The sequence below is a fragment of the Salvelinus sp. IW2-2015 genome, unplaced genomic scaffold (genome assembly GCF_002910315.2).
Source record: "Salvelinus sp. IW2-2015 unplaced genomic scaffold, ASM291031v2 Un_scaffold1133, whole genome shotgun sequence".
Taxonomy (NCBI): domain Eukaryota; kingdom Metazoa; phylum Chordata; class Actinopteri; order Salmoniformes; family Salmonidae; genus Salvelinus; species Salvelinus sp. IW2-2015.
Genome location: NW_019942746.1, coordinates 152,932 through 176,452, shown reverse-complemented (window position 1 = coordinate 176,452; position 23,521 = coordinate 152,932). Strand labels below are relative to the sequence as shown.

The 23,521-nt window shown below is 43.7% G+C and overlaps 1 protein-coding gene across 2 annotated transcripts in view; it reads right to left on the bottom strand.

Moving 5' to 3' along the window:
- LOC112069854 (netrin receptor UNC5D-like) overlaps positions 1–23,521 on the bottom strand; it is an 88,081-nt gene that overhangs the window by 6,258 nt on the left and 58,302 nt on the right. For both annotated transcript variants that reach the window (XM_024137235.2, XM_070438740.1), the window contains 5 exons: positions 9,955–10,126; positions 4,793–5,020; positions 3,106–3,255; positions 1,312–1,476; positions 748–926 (listed from right to left, as the gene is read on the bottom strand). In XM_024137235.2, the coding sequence (XP_023993003.2) occupies positions 748–926; positions 1,312–1,476; positions 3,106–3,255; positions 4,793–5,020; positions 9,955–10,126 (894 nt within the window). The remainder of the gene's footprint in view (positions 1–747; positions 927–1,311; positions 1,477–3,105; positions 3,256–4,792; positions 5,021–9,954; positions 10,127–23,521) is intronic.

The window sequence follows — 23,521 nt, the reverse complement described above, 5'->3', positions numbered from 1 at the left end:
GGAAGGAGAGAAACGCATTAGTGGACAAAGTGGTAACAGCGCACTTAGCAAAGTGAACAACACTTTTGTTTATAAAAAACAGTTGTTTATAGATCTTTGTCTTCTATGAGATAGAATTCTGTGTTTCATCACAGTGCTGGTTCCTAATCTCAGCATCAATGACTGACATTGTGCTGGAAAATGTTTCTCTAAGACTAGACATACTGGACATGATCAGGGATATCTTGAAATATCTAAGTAAGTCAACTGTAAGGTAACATTTGTGTGGAAGAAGTGAATTTCGAGTGAGAGCTGAATATGTAGGCATATGACAAATGTACTCTGTAGGCTTATGGGTGCTTTGCGCTAACAGCTTGCAATGTGTCTATTACAGATATCCATTAGATCCAGTGGAGGGCACACTTTCACTACAAAACAATGGTTTACCCCTCCCTGCCAAAAGCATATCACCCTCTGTGAATGCAGTCATTGATGTGCCATCAGACTCAATTAAAATGAGCTTAACATGATAAGATATAAAATGAGGACAGCTGATCAGGCTCATTTGGAACCACTAAAGTCTCTCAAATACCTTCTGCTGTTTGTTCAAGCAATCATTGAAACACCCCGTGAGACATGACGGACAGCTGGTCTGCATCTCAAATGGCACACTATTATTCCCTATTTAGTGCCATGGGGCCCTGGTGAAAAGTAGTGCACTACATAGGGAATACGGTGCTATTTGGGATCACAGCCTTGGACACACACCTATCTAGATGGAGTTTCTGGGCTAAGAGCTGCCAGTCCTTTCCYTTAGTGTTGGCAGTGTCGAAGGTGGCACAGATCCTCTGGTGGATGGAAAGGGGGATTTTGAAGGCCTTGGGTCCCGTCTGTGAGGTGACGGTGCAGTCTGTCTGCATAAAAAACAGGACTGACTCCTTCTTGCTCTACAAAGGCAAAACAGACAAAGGGGAGAGGCAAAACACAATGTCACAGTTGTCAAATATAATTAAATTACATTTGTATTTAACAAAAGGGCTGTTGGGATACACAGGACCAAGAATAGTCAGCTCACATTAATATATTCTATCTGCCCTCTGTTTTATAAAGAAACACAGTATGCATCCCAAATGGCACCCTATTCCCTATATAGTGCACTAGATTTGACCAGAGCACTATAGGGAATAGTGCCATTTGAAAGACAACCACTGCAGACCCTGAGGACAGGCTGTTCAGCCAGCAGAGGACACTGACTTCACTGAGGTTAAATAAAGATTGTATGTATGGATTGTGGGAGAAAAATGTCCTCCACACACGGAGAGCCAGGCTCACCTTTGCCACGGATGTATAGACCTGCAGAATCTGCTCGTGACCTTTGACCTGCTTCACGCTAATCTTGCAGGAGAACTGGGTGGTGGTGGGGCTGTATCTCTCCAGGGAGAAGGCACAGTGCAGGGGCTGCTGGTTGCTGCACCACACTTGGGAAAAGGAAAATTCCTGCATGGCGAGAGAGACGGAGTGAGAGAGGAGGAAGACAGAGGCAAAACAGGATGAGATATCTGGGTTTCTACAGTATTATTCCTCTCCAGAAGATGACTCAGCTCCTATTCTATCTGTCACATGGGAAGGTCTCATATGCATACGCAGACAAAGTAGTGTGGTAAGAGGATGTTTGAGGGGTTTGAAGTCGCGCAGCATTATGCAACGATAGCATTGTGTATGGAAATATGCATTTGTACTGTAGGGGGAGGGGCAAATCCCACTTAATTCTGATAATGGAAGYCCGATCGCGAGCTAAGTATTACACGCGATATCCGGGAGCGAGGGAACGACGAACGGGAAAATGATTGCCTTTGATACATAATTAATTTCTGCCGTGAGCACATCGGCAGGGAAACGTCCTTGACCTCGCGCATGCTCCCTTCTTCCATCTCTGCATAATAAAGTGACCTGTAAACTATTCACAGTAAGGATATGCATCCCAAATGGCACCCTATCCCTGATATAGTGCACTTCCCATAGAGCTCTGGTCAAAAGTAATGCACTATATAGAGAATAGTGTGCTATATGGGACTCACCTATGGTGATAGGGACCATGGCTAACTGTACAGTAAAGAAAATGTAAACAGCCTTTTTGCCTAAAGAGGACTTAACCCCTTGGCTTTGATCATCAGATCCTCCACGATGCGGGATGGATGCAGCAGTTAATGGTGCGCTAGGGGAATGATGTACGTGGAGAGGCCAGGTCATTTTTAGCATTAAAAGCTGTCTTGATGTACTGTATGGTGCAGGCGAGAGCCATTACTCTCCACCTGCTCTATGAAAGGGGGAGGTTCACAGAGGTAGTCTCCCTCCAAATATCCTCATAAATAAGCCAAGAGGAAGTGTCTGTCTGACGGTCTGTCTGAGGCACGCCATCCTACTTCCTCGCCCCACTCCTCGCCCCACTTGTTTTGGGGGCAATTATAAAGCCTATTGGAAAAACAAGCACAACCATTTTAAAGTGAGCGGTAGTTAGAAGGCAATATTAGCTAATCAAAAGAGAACCTTTGCGCTCTCCCAGAAGCTTGGCCGGTGCGTAAATCCACAAATTCAGACAAAAGAAGAGGTGTAATGGGTTCGTGCTCAAATTTCTTTTGCATAAAGCTTACTTCCTTATTCAATGTAAAACAAATGTACTGCATCAGGGATAGCGTACACAGACGTTTCACCTTTACAGCCTTCTTCAGTGTGTAGGTACAATTTTCTTGAATTCAAAACAGCCTTAGTAAAGAACTACAGATGAGCAGCATTGAATAATTAAGCTTTGAATAATTAACATTGACTAATTACATTGAATAATTAAGCTTTATGCAACATTTTTGAGTGCGAAACGATTATACCTCTTTGTTTGTCTGAAGGCAATATTAGAAAACATATTTACAGAGGAAGTACTGACCTACATTTCTGTCCAGTGTTCACACACATGTACCAATAAAGGTAAACAACCTCCAGTAAGTCTTGTTGTATCCAAAATGTCAACAATATGGCAACAAATAACACATGTATCTTTCCATGCTCAGATTTCCAGTAATGTATCTGAAATCATTCAGTGCTCAATCTGTATGTAGTTACAGTCTCAGTTACCTGACACGTGGTAAAGGGTTTAATGTTCCATAGAAACTGTGGGACATCCTGGATGGAGACCTGGAGGCTGAAGGTGTTCCCTCTGAAAGGCAGAATCTTGGGTTCCTCCAGGAGCTGTCCTCCTCTACAGGTCTCTGTGGCCACCACTCCCTGGGGACAGATGGATAAAGAGACAGACAGAGAGAGAGACAGATCAATAGGACAGTTATCACCACAGTTTACATCCCAGTTCACTGCCAACCAACTGTTTAGTGATTGATTCTTGCTCTGGTGGATCCACAAATCGACTATCGCAAACATTGTCAAAACCTGAGCATTATCCTCAAGTCAAGAGTGTCCTTAAATTACATTAAAGAATATAAAAAAATACAATTCTCATTAGCAGCTATATCAAATGTGGAGCCATACAAGTTTGAAGTTTCAATTTAATCCATTGGATGAGCATGTATCGGCTAACAGCCGTCCACCAAATTGAATTTGGAGTGATGAAAGGGCTCTTTGATTTGAGGCTGAAGTTATTCATCTGGCATCATTGCTCTCAGTTTCTGTGGCTGTTTTTCAGACATTTCAATCACAAAACAATGTCTGTGTGCGTGCGTATTGCTTCTTCACGGTAGGTGTTAAAAACAATCCAACATTGGCAATGTGATCATAAAACATGCTTGAAAATTTCTCAAATAATACAAATACAATGACAACAGGGAACCTGCTGGATGAAGTACCCTCCATCTACCTTTGTCTTTAAACACAGTTACATCCTGGACATCATTGAACTCAACTCTATGGTTGTCCAGTAGATCACAGAGCTTCCTATTAAAAAAAATCATACTCAATATCCATCCAATCACTTTAAGGGCAAATCATGGCCATTGTCTGTGACCTTGAGAAACGACACCCCATTCAATGCAGCAACATTTCCCCATCCCCCGTCTTTAAGATCATCATTGCTTGGACAAATTGTATTATGTAATCTGTAACTGTGTAATCTACAGATTCTGTATTCCCTATGCAGACTAGATGGTTGTTTGCCAGCCCAATCCTAACATTGTATGGCCGCTGAAGCCAGAGTAACAGCTACATTCAGAAGGAAATCTCTCACTGAAATGAGATCCTTAATATTATTATCAGGAGCATCCTATTAATCTAGGTCAAGGATATGACCAGTGATTTACTGCGTCCGTCTATAGCCAGAGTTTGAACAACATGAAGGAGAGTGAGTGTGATTGTAGTCGACAGAGACCCAGGGGACAGAGAGGGCTGGCATCTGCTCGGCAGGCTGCGCAGGGGATGGATTCATAAACCAAATCCAAAAAGCATTTTAAACCCAGCTGCCAGTGACTTCTGCTAAATCACAGGAACACAAGCTGAGTCACTCCTGAGGCCTGTTCTGTTCTATGTCTCAGGGGAAGTGAGGAAGTTTAATTCCCTGATGCTAGATGAGAAGATATCGATACACACATTTACATGCTTTATTGAATTTGAATTTACTCAGAGTCACATACAGTACAATATGACCGAATGATCTGAAGGCTAATGCGTAAATATCAATGTTTGTGGTCCTCTATCCTCTACTGCCTGAGCAAAATCACTGTAATCAATACTGCGCTTCATATGATTGCACAGGAAAGCCAACGGCAATCAATGAAAATAACCAACCCCCCACAAACACTAGAAACAATGATAGCACCTGAAAGGCGTGTGGCGTGTCGTCCACACAGTAGACTCGGAGGCTGTAGTCCATGGGGGTGGGCCCCATGCTGCCAAACACTGCTAGCTTCAGCCTCTTCACAGCTGCCTGGGTGAGTGGTTCACCAACAAGGGCATATGAGCCCGGCTGGTCCAGCAGCAGGTGGCAGCTACTGGAGTCCATCAGGCAGTAACAAGATGTTGACTCATCCTCCACTGACATCACTTCCTGGAAACACAGAACATAGAACACAACACAGGTCGCTTAGCAAAAGAGGATGATAAGACAATTTAATTTAGCATCATTACATTTGATTATACTGATAATAAATACTAGAATTATGCTCTGTGGGCTGTGTGTGTAGTGTATGTGTATTTGTTCTGCATCTTTTATCGTGTTGTGTCATCATGAGACCATTTCAATGTTTGGTTCTAAGTTACATAACGGAAATTAATATAATGTGCATAAAGCTGTTTTCAAACGGGAACAATATCTACTTATAAGTAGTCTCTGAAGTATGTGATCGTCAGCTAGGAGATGGTAACATATCTCAGAACACCAATCAGTCAATACGAACAATACACACATGCTTTATTTATGAACATGACAGCAGTAGTCCTAGGTGAGAAACACTTATTTTAAATGCCAATTAATAGATTCAATATTTTTCTACTGGGCAGCCTATAATTAAGCAATAAGGCACGAGGGTGTGTGGTATATGGCCAATATACCACAGCTAAGGGCTGTTCTTACGCGTGACGCATCGCGGAGTGCCTGGACACAGCCCTTAGTCGTGGTATATTGGCCATATGCTACAAACCCCCGAGGTGCCTTATTGCTATTATAAACTGGTTATCAACGTTATTAGAGCAGTAAAAATACATTTTTTGTCATACCCGTGGTATACGGTCTGATATACCACGGCTGTCAGCCAATCAGCATTCAGGGCTAGAACCACCCAGTTTAAAACATCAATTATAAACTGGGTGGTTCGGGCCCTGAATACAGCTGTGGTATTCAGACCATATTGCGCCATGCCTAAGAACACCCCTTAGCCATGGTATATTGGCCATATACCACACCTCCTCTGGCCTTATTGCTTAATTATACCCCAGACTACAGTATCCACCCCTCTTCTATAAGAAGAACAAAAAAAGAATGCCAATCTGGCAGAAAATTGGAAACATAACAAGCTATGTAATTTACACAAATGAGAAACAAAGAAGGACCAACGAATGTTAGCTAGTATCTACCAATTTTGCTGTATGTTGTTAGTCTGTGTTGTGTTGAACCTCTGGTTGCAGAGAGGGGTAATGAGACGCAAGGCTGAGCTACGTAAATTAGACGCCTGGCTCATCCTCAGGGTCATTAGCAGAGCAGAGCAGACAGAGGGCTAGCCGCGTCCTAAATAGCATCCTATTAGCTTTATAGTGCACTACTTTTGAGCAGAGCCCCTGGTCAAAAGTAGTGCACTATGCAGGGTACAGGGTGTCATTTGGGATGTGACCAGAGAGCTATGCTACCCCACCACCCAGATGACTGACTGGAGTTCAAATCATGACTCACATCACATACACCATATCATTAAATGTCATACACGGCTTTAACCGGTATTTAATGCTATTACTGTATGCCTTTTTGAGTTATGATGGTCATGAAAACTTTTCATGTCCTTTGGCTTGATTTTTATGAAAGGACTCATTATTTCTAAACCTCTGAGGGGTCACCTTGCTTTTGAATACTAAGAGTAAAAAGCGACATAAGTCTTATATACATTTTAGCATCTACTTCAGGGCTCTCTCTTTTCCCTTTGTAGTAGCATCTTGAGTATAATAGGGAGAGTATATTAAGGCAGAAAATACTATTAACTTGACCAGTTGATCTAGCAGTGAAAAACAGCATAACTGTGCCACCTCTAAAAAGCCCTTGCAAGGTCAAGCAAACATCGAGCCAAGCACAAAAGATTCATTCAGTGTTGTCTGAGAAAACAGTGTATCACTTGAAGAACACGTCAAAGCAGTACAAATCTTAGCTAGAATAATCTCCAGATTGTCTGCAGGGTCTGAAATCTGCAGCAATGCATGTTGCATATCCGAGAAAGATTATAGGCTATATTCCAAATGGCACCCTATTCCCCCACATAGTCGGGTCAAAAGTAGTGCACTATGTAGGGAATAGGGTGCTATTTGGGACACCGTTAGAGAAGGGCCAGGGAGAAACATGAAGTATTTATGAACTGACGGGGTCAGGAGGCAGCCCTTAATTGAGACAAAGATCCCTGCCGCTGTCTCATTGTATCCTTGCCCAGGGTAAGCAAGCCAGTGATACATGCAAAGACTGCTACACCTTACACACAGCCCACTTCCATTGGTTGTAACAACATTATTTAGGACAGACTGGGTGTAGGGGCCGACTGAGGATAATCTAGTGACTGTTGGTCTTCTAAATAACAAGCACTGTTCTTAGCACTGACACCACATAACAGCCTGGGGCAGAACTGCACTAGTCATTATTCTGACCCCTCTGTTCAGTCTGCCAAAGCACTGTCAGATGTACACTTCTATTAATGCCTGCCTGGACTTGCTCTTCATATTTTATCTTACACTTGTTTTGTAAAAAAACTAAAACATTCTTATTAACAAATAATGCAAAGAGCTGGCGCTGGTAGTTCCTGCAGAGCCTCTGGGTTGTGGATTAACAATGACAATATGGGTTAACACTGTAGAAATGTCTTTCTCAAAAAGACAACACCGTGGAAGTATTAGACATTCCTAAGGTGAACAGTGCATACTGTGAAAAACAACAAGAATGCTGAAATATATATCAACTACTACTAGCAACTTCACATGGGAAAAAACAAATACTGTGGAGGGGGGGACCTAGTATCTCAACGACAGTGCTGAGAAAAACAGAAGGTAACAAACCATTGTCTAACAATTACTGAATAAGCCAGTGAGTGGCAGGCAGCCTGATTCACGTGTCTGTTCAGTGAAACATTCCTGAGCAGAGGGAGGTGTCTAGGAGGCAGGGCCGGCAGTCTGTCATCCCAAATGGCACTCTATTCCCTATACACTGAGTGTATAACATTTTAAGAACATTTGCTCTTTCCATGACAGCCTGACCAGGTGAATTCAGGTGAAAGCTATGTGCCCTTATTGATGTCACCTGTTGAATCCACTTCAATCAGTGTAGATGAATGGGAGGAGACAGGTTAAAGAAGAATTTAAGCCTTGAGACAATTGAGACATGGATTGTGTATGTGTACCATTCGGAAGGTGAATGGGCAAGACAAACGATTTAAGTGCCTTTGAACGGGGTATGGTAGTAGGTGCCAGGTGCACTGGTTTGAGTGAGTTTTCCACGCTCAACAGTTTCCTGTGTGTATCAAGTTCACCAGCTGGGCCTCCCGAGTGGCACAGGGGTCTAAGGCACTGCATCACAGTGCTAGAGGAATCACTACAGATCCGGGTTCGATCCCGGGCTGTGTCGCAGCCGGCAGCGACCTGGAGACCCATTAGAAGGTGCACAATTGGCCCAGCGTCGTCCGGGTTAGGGCAGGGTTAGGCCAGCCGGGATGTCCTTGTTCCATTGCGCTCTAGCGATTCCTGTGGCGGGCCAGGCGCATGGTTGCCAGTTATCCAATGTTACCTCCGACACATTGGTGCGGTTGGCTTTCGGGTTAAACAAGCAGTGTGTCAAGAAGCAGTGCGGGCCAGGTGCATGGTTGCCAGTTATACAATGTTTCCTCCGACACATTGGTGCGGTTGGTTTTCGGGTTAAGCAAGCAGTGTGTCAAGAAGCAGTGCGGCTTGGCGGGGTCGTGTTTCAGAGGACGCATGCCTCTCGACCTTCGCCTATCCCGCGTTCGTACAGAAGTTGCAGCGATGGGGCAATTGGATACCACGAAATTGGGGAGAAAAAGGGCAAAAAAAAAAAAAAAAAAAAAAAAAAATGGTCCATCACCCAAAGGACATCCAGCCAACTTGACTGTGGGAAGCATTGGAGTCAACATGGGCCAACATCCCTGTGTAAGTTTTTCGACATCTTGTTGAGTCCATGCCCCAACCAATTGAGGCTGTTCTGAGGGCATAAGGAGGTGCAACTCAATATTAGGAAGGTGTTCCTAATGTTTTGTACACTACAGTGCACTACTTTTGACCAGGGCCCATAGTCAAAAGTAGTGCACTATAAGGGAATAGAGTGCCATTTGGAACACACACGGTGAGTCCAGGTCAGTGGGGGGGCCATTTCCATGACTCTTCCCCGATTGCCTCACGTCCACACCCATTTCAGCGTGTCCAGAATCCACCGATCGATACTGCCGATGTCTAACGAGGCCTTTTGCCCTGTCGTTACCCTGTCTGACAGACACAAGCCGTTTGTCTTCTCTGCTATTACATCCTGCAATTGTAATTTTTTTTCTCCAGCGCTCTCAGTGTTATTCCTCTCAGGCAGGCTGTGCCTGTCAATGAGCAGGGAGGCCACTTTAGATAAATCCTCTTATCAAGTCACTGGCGATGTGCTTTGATGCCGTATAGTTTTTACACCTTTCTCACTATCTATCACCAGAGTGCGTCTGTCTGGCAATGTTCCATAGTGGATCATGTAACAAAACAGGTCGCGGCAAACACAATATGTTCACGAGTGGGTTTAGAATGTTCAAATAATGACAAGTGACAGTTGGGATGCAAGTGAGCATCATCTCAATTCTCATTTAGCCCAAAAACAATGTCAGACTGGAGAGATCACTATCAAACACATCAGCAAGTGGCCCCTCAATAAAGGGATTAGAGGCCAAATGTTCTCTCAACATACCATTGGCAACGTCTTGTCCTATGTAAACAATTCCGAGGTGCTGCAATGGGCAGGTCTTTCTCACTGTCTGGAAGTGCTGCTGGTACGATTGGATAGAGGGCCACAGCGCAGCTTTTTTCCGTGCATTACCATTTTCCCTAGGTGTTACCATCCCATATTAGTTGGCATGACTGGGCATGTTTAAAATGAAAACACTTTGACCAAAATGATGCTATGTACACGTTGTAGAACATTTTTACACATGAGAATCCATTTTTTTGACTAATATTGATGCAACATTGGCCATTTTCAACCAGATAATGTTTTTTTATTTTATTTCAGCTGCCCTTTAAAGGCGCTTCTCTTACCTCCCATTTGTTGTCCTGTGTTTTCCTCTTCAGTTGGACGTTCCAGTTGTCAGCATCCACCTCAGCACAGTGAGCTATTGTCATAGCAACAGGCCTGGAGAGATCTATGCCTGGAGGGCCATAGGTGACCTCTGGTCCTAACAGGATCTCAAAGCCTTCCTCTGTCTGGACACTGAAACATACACATTGGCATCTGTTAATCGTGAAAATATACTATTCAACTAAATGTAGCTACATACAGGTAGAATGTATTTGATAAAATGTGGTCAAACATTTAATGGGTTTGTACATGCAACAATTCAAGGTACTACTAAATGGACAACCTATTACACTGAGCAAAAATATAAAACGCAACATGTAAAGTGTTGGTCCCATGTTTGTATTTCTCTCAAATTTTGTGCACAAATTTGTTTACATCCCTGTTAGTGAGCATTTCTCATTTGCCAAGATAATCCATCCACCTGACAGGTGTGGCATATCAAGAAGCTGATTAAACAGCATGATCATTACACAGTTGCACCTTGTACAGGGGACAATATAAGGCCACTCTAAACTGTGTAGTTTTGTCACACAACAATGCCACAGATGTCTCAAGGTTTGAAGTAGCGTGCAATTGGCATGCTGACTGCGGGAATGTCCACCAAGCCTGTTGCCAGATAATTTAATGTACATTTCTCTACCATAAGCAGCCTCCAACGTCATTTTAGAGAATTTGGCAGTACTTCCAACAGGACTCACAACCACATGTAACCACACCAGCCCAGGACCAGTTCTTCCATGGCCTGCATACTCACCAGACATGTCACCCATTGAACATGTTTGGGATGCTCTGGATCAACGTGTACGACAGTGTGTTCCAGTTCCTGCCAATATCCAGAAACTTCGCACACCCATTGAAGAGGAGTGGGACAACATTCCACAGGCCAACAGCCTGATCAACTCTTTGTGAAGGAGATGTTGCCCTTGTCTCTTATACACATCTAGATGTGTATAAGAGACAGACTATGACCAACATATGCATACCTTACTCCGTAAGATCTTTGAAATTTTATATTTTAGTTCAGCGTACGTTACTACAAAGAACTGAATCCTAACTGTAAATAATGCCTTCGGAACATATTCAGACCCCTTGACTTTTTCCACATTTTGTTACATTACAGCCTTATTCAAAAAATGTATTAAAATAGTTTCCCCCCCATCAATCTACACACAATACCCCATAATGACAAAGCAAAACACTTTTTTTTTTTTTTTTTACATATTTGAACATTTTTAAAACAGAAAAAACAGAAATCTCACATTTACATAAGTATTCAGACCCTTTACTCAGTACTTTGTTGAAGCACCTTTGGCAGCGATTACAGCCTTGAGTCTTCTTGGGTATGATGCTACAAGCTTGGCACACCTGTATTCGGGGAGTTTCTCCTATTCTTCTATGCAGATCGTCTCATGCTCTGTCAGGTTGGATGGGGAGCGTTGCTGCACAGTTATTTTCAGGTCTCTCCAGAGATGTTCGATCGGGTTCAAGTCCAGGCTCTGGCTGGGCCACTCAAGGACATTCAGAGACTTGTCCCGAAGCCACTCCTGCTTTGTCTTGACTGTATGCTTAGGGTTGTTGTCCTCATCTTTGCCTCGATCCTGACTAGTCCCTGCCTCTGAAAAACATCCCCACAGCATGATGCTGCCACCACCATGCTTCACCGTAGGGATGGTGCCAGGTTTCCTCCAGACGTGCCGCTTGGAATTCAGACCAAAGAGTTCAATCTTGGTCTCGTCAGACCAGAGAATCTTGTTCCTCATGGTCTGAGAATCTTTAGGTGCCTTTTGGCAAACTCCAAGCAGGCTGTCACGTGCCTTTTACTGAGGAGTGGCTTCCGTCTGGCCGCTCTACCATAAAGGCCTGATTCGTGGAATTCTGCAGAGATGGTTGTCCTTCTGGAAGGTTCTCCCATCTCCACAGAGGAACTCTAGAGCTATCTCAGAGTGACCATCGGGTTCTTCCCCAATTGGTCAGTTTGGCCAGTTTGGAGGCCACAGTGTTCTTGGGGACTTTCAACGCTGCAGAATGTTTTTGGTACCATTCCTCAGATCTGTGCCTGGACACAAATCCTGTCTCTGAGCTCTATGGACAATTCTATGGACAATTCCTTCGACCACATTTTGCTCTGACATGCACTGTCAACTGAGGGACCTTATATAGACAGGTGTGGGCCTTTCCAAATCATGTCCAATCAATTTAATTTACCACAGGTGGACTCCAATCAAGTTGTAGAAACATCAAGGATGATCAATGGAAACAGGATGCACCTGAGCTCAATTCCGTGTCTCATAGGGTCTGAGACACGGAATTGGGTCTGAAGGTCTGAATACTTATGTAAATAAGGCATTTCTGTTTTTCAAAATACCTGTTTTCACTTTGTTTTACTTTTTAATCAATTGTAGATTAAGGCTGTAACATAACAACATGTGGAAATAGTCAAGGGGTCTGTATAATTTCCAAAGGCACTGTATTCCCTATATAAAAGAGGGACATACAGTATTTTAGATAATGTACTGTATGATAAAGGCTTGAGTGTGCAGCACTAATAGTTCTATAAAGAGATGCCGCCTTGACTTTGCATGTTCATCAGCCTCGTGCTTATCATCTCATGGTGGTGCTGCATGAAATTAAAGCAATTAATGAGGAAAAACTAATGAGGGTGGTGGACAGTCATGCAAATTCACAAAAAAGCAGACAGAAACCAAGAGCCGCCTGCAGGTGTTTGATTCTTGGCATCCCTGCTAGATACCCAAAATGTAAAGTCAGAATACAATTTACCTTTAAATAGGATGGTGTGTTCATTAAAAAATGTCTGACAATAAATAGCATGGGAATGTTTTGTTGCCAGGAGGGGTAGCCGGTGTGGCAGCGGGTGGTGGGTGGGCGGGCGGCAGAGGTTTAAAAAGGCCAAGTAAGATCAAGGCAGCGAGATGCCTTCGCAAAGCTCTCTAAGCTCATATCAGTCATCACAGACCAGAGATCTGAGATTTGTCTAGATTTCCTCCCCTAAATAAAAAGTGATTAAAGCTATATCCAGATCCTCGAGGGAGCAAGGTGGAAAGTTCACAGCATCAACATACACTGTGTTACTTTAAACAAATACCCTGAGGCATAAACAATGACGGAAATAACATTTTGGCAGATGACTTTGTGAACTATTTCAGTAGGATTGACACATACTGTAGTGTGGACTGCCAAACAATGGTTAGGATCGTTGATGGTTCACTTTTCACTGTCAATGTACAGTGAGTATATAAACATTAAGAACACCTGCTCCTTCCATGACATGGACTGACGTCATTTCCTGTCACAACTTGTGGCCTTGTTTACATGCAACTTTATGGTTTTTACTTTTTAATTACTGTTTTATATTTCAATTTTTTCCCTAAACTTTTTCACCCCGGACGCTTTATCTGGACATGGTTCTACAGGACCTCCACCAGCCAAAGCTAAGTAGTAACATTAACATTATGCCTTCTAATTGCAGTCGCTGTACTCATAATGTACAGGACAACGATCGCCTTATGGTGAGGATAGCTGAGCTGCAAGCCCAGCTTCAGACGCAATCGTTAGGCAAGGGTAATTTAAGTGTAGGAAATGATGAAATAGCGTCTGTGCCACAAATAAGTACAGTTAGTAGTATAAATCCCCTCACACAGTCCCGGTGTTGTGCCGAAAATCTCCCCCCTGCCAGAACCCCCCCCTTCTAATTTCCTTAATTTTGTGGCTAGAGGTAAATACTTTCTGTGGCACACATCAGAGTCAAATACTTTCTATATAACAAACTTCACATCAGGATAGGCAACCTACATTAATAATACATGTATGTGTGTTATATTAAACACAGGAGGGAGCTTGTTGGCAAGCAATAAACATTTTTTTATTTTATTTAACTAGGCAAGTCAGTTAAGAACACACAATGATGGCCTAGGAACAGTGGGTTAACTGCCTTGTTCAGGGGCAGAACAACAGATTTTTACCTTGTCAGCTCGGTGATTCGATCAAGCAACCTTTCGGTTACTGGCCCAACGCTCTAACCACTAGGCTACCTGCCGCCCGAACAACCACAGAACAACTATAGCTGAACTTTTATCCTTACGCTTCCAAAAATACTAGTCAAATAAGACATGGGAGAGATGACGAATTTTGGCAAAGAGATTTATTTATAAACTAAAACAAAATATGTATCGGATTTAAGTACGGGCGACATGGGCAGCCGCCCAGGGCGGCATCTTGCCACGGGTGCATACAAGCAAGAACAGCCACATACACTTGAAACAAATAGCCAAACCAAAAACTGCATACAAAAATGCTTTCTGCTACTAATATCAGTGAAATGTAGGCTAAACTGACAAATCTCATATAGCAAGCAAGTCGCAGCAATGAGAAACGCGAAGGGGGGGAGATTTTCGGCACAACACCGGCAGCCTGACAATCTCATGGCTTCTGGAAGGAAATTCTGTAAGAATGCTCAACCGGTGTCGCTCATTCAGCCGACAGAATCTTTCAACCGGTTCTCCCCATTAAGCAACGAGTCGGAGTCAGAGGCCTAGCCTTCTCTGGTCTCTCCTCCACCCGTTACGGGGTCTGAGACGCCGAATTTTCCCAGCATTAGCTCTGACAAATTGAAAACCCAAGTCATTGGCGACACCATTACCTGCAGTATTAGACTTAAAAAGAATCATCCAGCGATCAAACATGGCTACAGACGTTAAGGCTATTCTGAAGATGGTGCTGGCTAAGGCCAAAACTGGCGAGTGTAGAGCGTATAGGGATATTGTTATCCACTTCGGTACCAATGACGTTAGGATGAAACAATCAGAGGTCACCAAGCGCAACATAGCTTCAGCGTGTAAATCAGCTAGAAAGATGTGTCAGCATCGAGTAATTGTCTCTGGCCCCCTTCCAGTTAGGGTAAGTGATGAGCTCTACAGCAGTCTCACAACTCAATCGCTGGTTAAACTGTTTTCTGCCCCCCCTCAAAAGATAGCATTTGTAGATAATTGGCCCTCTTTCTGGGACTCACCCAAAAACAGGACCAAGCCTGGCCTACTGAGGAGTGAATGACTCCATCCTAGCTGGAGGGGTGCTCTCATCTTATCTATGAACATAGACAGGGCTCAAACTCCTCTAGCTCCACAATGAGATAGGGTGCAGGCCAGGCAGCAGGCTGTTAGCCAGCCTGCCAGCTTAGTGGAGTCTGCCACTAGCACAGTCAGTGTAGTCAGCTCAGCTATCCCCCTCCCCGTGTCTGTGCCTCGATCTAGGTTGGGCAAAACTAAACATGGAGGTGTTCGCCTTAGCAATCTCACTGGAAAAAAGACCTCCTCCATTCCTGTCATTATTGAAAGAGATTGTGATATTTCACATCTCAAAATAGGGCTACTTATTGTTAGATCCTTCACTTCCAAGGCAGTTATAGTCAATGAACTAGTCACTGATCATAATCTTGACGTGATTGGCCTGACTGAAACATGGCTTAAGCCTGATGAATTTACTGTGTTAAATTAGGCCTCTCCTCTTGGTTACACTAGTGACCATGTCCCCACCACATCCCACAAAGCCGGAGTTGTTGCTAACATTTACGTTACCAAATTTCAATTTACATAAAAAGAAAATGACTGTGTTTTCGTCTTTTGAGCTTCTAGTCAAGAAATCTATGCAGCCTACTCAATCCCTATCTATAGCTACTGTTTACAGGCCTCCTGGGCCATATACAGCGTTCCTCACTGAGTTCCTTATCGGACCATGTAGTCATGGCAGATAATATTCAAATTCTTGGTGATTTTAATATTCACATGGAAAAGTCCACAGACCCACTCCAAAAGGCTTTCAGAGCTATCATCGACTCAGTGGGTTTTGTCCAACATGTCTCCGGACCTACTCACTGCCACAGTCATACTCTGGACCTAGTTTTGTACCGTGGAATAAATATTGTGGATCTTAATGTTTCATAATCCTGGACTATCGGACCACCACTTTATTACGTTTGCAATCGCAACAAATAATCTGCTCAGTACCAACCAAGGATCATCAAAAGCCGTCCTATAAATTCTCGTACCACCCAAAGATTCCTAGATGCCCTTCCAGACTCCCTCCACCTACCAAAGGACGTCAGAGTACAACAAAGGGTTAACCACCTAACTGAGGAACTTAACCTTGCGTAATACCCTAGATACAGTCACACCCCTAAAAACCAAAAACATTTGTCGTAAGAAACTAGCTCCCTGGTATGAATAAATACCCGGAAATGGCGCTACACCAAACTGGAAGTCTTCCGATTAGCTTGGAAAGACGCCCTCACTGCTGCTCGATCATCCTATTTTTCCAATTTAATTGAGGAGAATAAGAACAATTCAACATTTATTTTTTATACTGTCGCAAAGCTAACTAAAAAGCAGCATTCCCCAAGAGAGGATGGTTTTCACTTCAGCAGTGGTAAATTCATGAAATTCTTTGACGAAAAGATCATGATCATTAGAAAACAAATTATGGACTCCTGTTTAAATCTGCATATTTCTCCAAAGCTCAGCTGTCCTGAGTCTGCACAACACTGCCAGGACCTAGGATCAAGGGAGACCCACATGTTTTTTAATACTATATCTCTTGACACATTTATGAAAATAGTTAAGGCCTCTAAATCTTCAAGCTGCATTCTGGACACTATTCCAACTAAACTACTGAAAGAGCTGCTTCCTGTGCTTGACCCTCCTATGTTGAACATAATAAACGACTCCCTATCTACCGGATGTGTACCAAACTTACTAAAAGTGGCAGTAATAAAGCCTCTCTTGAAAAAGCCAAACCTTGACCCAGAAAATATTAAAAACTATCGGCATATATCAAATTTCCCATTCCTCACAATTCTTTTTGAAAAAGCTGTTGCGCAGCAACTCACTGCCTTCCTGAAGACTCACAATGTATATGAAATGATTCAGTCTGGTTTTAGACCCCATCATAGCACTGAGACTGCACTCGTGAAGGTGGTAAATTACCTTTTAATGGCGTCAGACCAAGGCTCTGCATCTGTCCTCGTGTTCATAGACCTTAGTGCTGCTTTTGATACCATCGATCACCACATTCTTTTGGAGAGATTGGAAACCCAAATTGGTCTACATGGACAAGTTCTGGCCTGGTTTAGATCTTATCTTTTTTAAAGATATCAGTTTGTCTCTGTGGATGGACTATATATTTTACCTCTTGGTGATGTAATTTGGAAACATAATGTTAACTTTCACTGCTATGCAGATGATACACAGCTGTACATTTTGATGAAACATGGTGAAGCCCCAAAATTTTCTTCCCTGGAAGCCTGTGTTTCAGACACAAGGAAGTGGATGGCGGGAAATGTTTTACTTTTAAACTCGGACAAAACTGAGATGCTAGTTCTATGTCCCAAGAAACAAAGAGATCTTCTGTTGGATCTGACAATTAATGTTGATGGTTGTACAGTCGTCTCAAATAAACTGTAAAGGACCTTGGCGTTACTCTGGACCCTGATCTCTCTTGTGACGAACATATCAAAACTGTTTCAAGGACAGCTTTTTTCCATCTACGTAACATTGTAAAATCAGAAATGTTCTGTGATGAAGAAAAATTTATCCATGCTTTTGTCACTTCTAGATTAGACTACTGCAATGCTGTACTTTCCGGCTACCCAGATAAAGTACTAAATAAACTTCAGTTAGTGCTAAACACGGCTGCTAGAATCTTGACTAGAACCCCAAAATGTGGTCATATTTCTCCAGTGCTAGCCTCTCTACACTTGCTTCCTGTTAAGGCTAGGACTGATTTCAAGGATTTACTGCTAACTTAGAAAGTGTCTTGTGACCGGGCTTGCTCCTATCTATCTTTCTGATTTGGCCCTGCCATACATACCTACATGTACGCTACGGTTACAAAAGGCAGGCCTCCTAATTGTCCCTAGAATTTCTAAGCCAACAGCTGGAGGCAGGGGTTTCTCCGATAGAGCTCCATTTTTATGGATTAGTCTGCCTATCCATGTGAGAGACGCAGACTCGGTCTTGACCTTTAAGTCTTTATTTGAAGACTCATCTCTTCAGTAGGTCCTATTTTTGAGTGTAGTCTGGCCCAGGGGTGTGAAGGTGAACAGAAAGGCACTGGAGCGACGAACCACCCTTGCTGTCTCTGCCTGGCTGGTTTCCCTCTCTCCACTGGGATTTCCTGCCTCTAACCCTATTACGGGGGATGAGTCACTGGCTTACTGGTGCTCTTCCATGCTGTCGCTAGGAGGGGTGCGTCACTTGAGTGGGTTGAGTCTCTGACGTGATCTTCCTGTCCGGGTTGTCTCCCCCTCGGGTTCGTGCCGTGGGAGAGATCTTCGTGGGCTATACTCGGCCTTGTCTCAAGGTAGTAAGTTGGTGGTTGAAGATATCCCTCTAGTGTTGTGGGGGCTGTGCTTTGGCAAAATGGATGGTGTTATATCCTGCCTGGTTGGCCCTGTCTGGGGGTATAGTTGGACAGGGCCACAGTGTCTCCTGTCTCAGCCTCCAGGAATTATGCTGAAATAGTTGTGTCGGGTGGCTAGGGTGAGTCTGTTATCTCTGGAGTATTTCTCCTGTCTTATCCGGTGTCCTGTGTGAATTTACTTATGCTCCCTCTATCTCTATCTGTAAAATCTGAGCCCTAGGACCATGCCTCAGGACTACCTGGCCTGATGACTCCTTGCTGTCCCCAGTCCACCTGGTCATGCTGCTGTTTCAGTTTCAACTGTTCTGCCTACGGTTATGGAACCCTGACCTGTTCATCGGACGTGCTACCTTGTCCCGGACCTGCTGTTTTTGACTCTCTCTCTCTACCGTACCTGCTGCTCGGCTATGAAAAGCCAACTGACATTTACTCCTGAGGTGCTGACCTGTTGCACCCTCTACAACCACTGTGATTAATATTATTTGACCCTGCTGGTCATCTATGAATGTTTGAACATCTTGGCCATGTTCTGTTTTCTCCACCCGGCACAGCCAGAAGAGGATTGGCCACACCTCAGAGCCTGGTTCCTCTCTAGGTTTCCTCCTAGGTTTTGGCCTTTCTAGGGAGTTTTTCCTAGCCACCGTGCTTCTGCATCTGCATTGCTTGCTGTTTGGGGTTTTAGGCTGGGTTTCTGTATAGCACTTAACAAGTGACATCGGCTGATGTAAAAAGGGCTTTATAAATACATTTGATTGATTGACCAGGGGAAAGCTATGATCCCTTATTGATGTCACTTATTAATTCCACTTCAATCAATGTAGATGAAGGGGAGGAGACAGGTTAAAAAATGATACTTAAGCCTGTAGACAACTGAGACATGGATTGTGTATGTGTGCCATTCAGAGGGTGAATGGGCAAGACAAAAGATGTAAGTGCCTTTGAACGGGGTATGGTAGTAGGTACCAGGTGCACTGGTTTGTGTCAATAACTGCAACGCTGCTGGGTTTTTCCATGCCCAACAGTTTCCTGTGTATCGAGAATGGTCCACCACCCAAAGGACATCCAGCCAACTTGACACAACTGTGGGAAGCATTGGAGTCAACATAGGCCAGCATCCCTGTGGAACGCAATTTTCACCTTGTATAGTCCATGACCCAACGAATTGAGGCTGTTCTGAGGGCAAAAGAGGTGGGGGGGTGGTACTCAATGTTAGGAATGTGTTCTTAATGTTTGGTATTGTCACGTTCTGACCCTAGTTCCTTTTTTATGTCTTTATTTTAGTTGGTCAGGGCGTGAGTTGGGGTGGGTATTCTATGTTGTTTTTCTATGTTTTGTTCTGTTATATTTCTATGTGTTTGGCCTAGTATGGTTCTCAATCAGAGGCATGTGTCAGTCGTTGTCTCTGATTGGGAGCCATATTTAGGTAGCCTGTTTTCTATTGTGTTTTGTGGGTGATTGTTTCCTGTTTCAGTGTTTTCACCATACGGGACYGTTTCGGTTGTTTGTTCGTGTTTTGTTATTTTTGTTCTGTGTTCATTTTGATTTATTAAAAATCTATTATGGACACTTAACACGCTGCATATTGGTCCGATCCTTCATACTCCTCAGACGAAGAGGACGAGAATCGTTACAGGTATACTGTGTATATTGTATCCCACTGTATAATGCAGACACCTCTTAGACTTTCCAAACATGTTAAATGAGTCCTATTGACTTCTATTGATAAAACATTATATTTTTCCTTTTATAATATATGTATTTTACTGGCTCATGTTATAGAACAGCACAATATTCTGAATACCCTACTAGAGAATGCAGTAATAAACAGCAATAAAATATATGGTTGCATATTCTGTGCTTATGAATACAACCTCCACCTCACACAGTCATCCTGTACCTTTTTTATTCAGACGAGAGCTCACTGCTCACTCTCAATCACCAGCAGCCCTGCATAGATTGGAATGGGCCAGCGATATCTCTGATTATCCTTCAGGCAACAGCGACAAGCCTGATCACACATTCAACAGTAAGAGCAGCTACGCAAGGAGCAGATTACCTGGGTTTTAAGTAGCTGCCTACCACTTATGACTGAGAAGAGTCCAGCAGTAGCAGCACAAAAAAGCAGAAGTACCTCTCTGCATTCCAAACTGCACCCTGTTCCCTATACAGTACACTATTTTGACCAGCTCTGGTCAAAGTAGTGTACTATTTAGGGTGCTATTTGGGATGCATTCCTCTTTTTCAATTCCACTTGTCATCATCATGAAGGGTCCTGTACCTACGTATGGCTCGGCTGCCTCCCTGGCCCTAGATGAGGTCCATTATTCAAAGTGACTGATCACTCTCTCTTCAGGGACTGGGGAGCTGTGCAAAGTGGCATATTGGGCCACAACGCCACAGAGAGAGGAGAGGCTGCGCAGGGCTAAATAAATGCACACATTAACATGCTCCATTAGCTTCACCTTGATTTGCTTGTAGTCTCCCACCTGCCTGTCCAACTGGGATTTTGTCAATTTCTTAAGGTGACGCATATTCCTGGGCAGAGAACATGGACATTCATCAGATTGGTACATAAAGGGGAATGCTGTACATGATAGACTACGAGATCTGATTTTTTATGATATTTTTTGTACATGCCTTTTAATGGCATTAAAATGAATGCTATGTTAAAGCCATTACCAATGGCTCCAGCCAGACAGTCAGTGACATCCCACCTGCTGATCAAATGACCATATGACCCGAGGGGGCTTAGGAGAACAGCAGGACAGCCAGAATAAACAGGCAAACTGCATCCCAAATGGCACCCTATTCTCTATACTGTATAGTGTAACTATGGGCCCTGGTCAAAAGTAGTGCACTATAAAGGGAATAGGGTGTCATTTGGACAACAGACACAGTCTGTCCCTGTGGGGTGTTGTTGAGGCTGCCTAGAAGGTACAGTGGCTGGGCGGAGGAGTCATGTCATCCTCAAGGGGGAGAGATGCACTGCACAGCCCCAGCCATGACCGTACTCCCACACCACCTAGATGGACTGCACAGCCCCAGTCATGACCGTACTCCCACACCACCTAGATGCACTGCACAGCCCCAGTCATGACCGTACTCCCACACCACCTAGATGCACTGCACAGCCCCAGTCATGACCGTACTCCCACACCAACCTAAGATGCACTGCACAGCCCCAGTCATGACCGTACTCCCACACCACCTAGATGCACTGCACAGCCCCAGTCATGACCGTACTCCACCCCAACCACCTAGATGCACTGCACAAGCCCCAGTCAATGACCGTACTCCCACACCACCTAGATGCACTGCACAGCCCAGTCATGACCGTACTCCCACACCACCTAGATGCACTGCACAGCCCCAGTCATGACCGTACTCCCACACCACTAGATGCACTGCACAGCCCCAGTCATGACCGTACCCACACCACCTAGATGCACTGCACAGCCCCAGTCATGACGGTACTCCCACACACCTGAGAATGCACTGCACAGCCCCAGTCATGACCCGTACTCCCACACCACCTAGATGCACTGCACAGCCCCAGTCATGACCGTACTCCCACACCACAAGGGGAAAACACCTGTCATCCGGAACTTCAATAAAGAACATTTAGAATGTAGAACTTTAAATTCACTTCCCAAGTTGTTGTAGAAATGTGGGTGTATAAAACAGGTGGCTCTGGTTTTGAAATATAAACAGATCTGCAATAGACCAGACAACAACAGAAGAAATGTTTATATACTGCCTTTGCTTTTTACCACCATGAACTCAAATTCTATCTGTGGTGAGAAAGTTGGGCTGATTCTGCCCTAATAGGTTAAAAGTTTCCTATTAAAAAAACACAAATGCTTTCATCTAACAATTGAGGGCAAAGGAAATATCTCCAACTTCACCAAAACCAACCAACAGTCTTAAAAATATTTTCCCCAAACCTTTGACAGAGTTCAAAATAACAACCTGAAAAATATATTTTAATGGAATTCTGTTATATGGCTGGGATAAGTCTATTGGCTGTGGATTGTTTGGTTTAGAAAGAAGAAAGGACGCAATTCTCTGCTGGCACCTCTGGCTGGTGAGGATAGATAGTGAGTGACAGCTCTCAGGATGACAAGTCCACAAACCTCAGTCAGGGAGAGATGTCTACACAGTAAACAGACTCACTCGTATAACGCTGAATCGTTCACATGGAGTGGAAAAAATACCATTTACTTGTCAGGCCTGAACCTATCTGTACTTGAAAGTATATTTCAGGTATATTTGAAATCAATAGAAAATCTAAAATTCTTATAGCTACTCTGAAATATTTCACCCAGATCGGGTATGCACTGAACATACTGAAAACAATGAGTTTAGCTGTCTTTGAATGCTCAGACCACAAAATGTCAGCCATTTTAGGTCCCTTCCTTGGAGTTTCACACTTCTTCCTTCCCCCACTTTGTTGGAATGGAGAGCTGTGAATGAGTGGTGACGGCTACCAGGCTGTAGCCCCAGGGGGCTTCCACTAAGGAGCAGCCAGAGCAGAGGCCCCCTGGAGAGGGGAGTCCATCACAGGATCATTACCTGCCCATGACGGGAATGAATAATACTGTATGTCAAGATGAAACATCCACCACCTCAACCCATATTCTTTCTTCCTACTGTCTGTGTGTGTCTCTACTTTACTGGGTATATGGACTTTACTTCCTTGAAGTCAGTTGGACTAAATTGATCAAGAAAACATTGGAAATAAACCCAGCTTGCTGCACATGAACTGAACTTTCTCTGTTGCTGGAATAACACCTGTGAGGCTACAGTGGAAATGATCAGCCTGATCTTGACACCTAAAGGATTCCTGTGGAGACTGCTAGATAGGCTATGGTGCTCGCTGGGTCCATCTGCCAGAGCCCTCCATAAACACAGAGTGGGAATGGTCACCAACGTTTATACTGAGCAGGAAAGACTACATCCATTGTGAGTCTTCATTTGGAGGTTTTTATTTGTCCAAATTAGTTAAAGAAATATTCAGCTATGCAGAATTGTAATGGATACACTGGGTTATTTATTACGCTTTTACCTCAGCAGGTTGAAATGGGTTGTCACGTGTGC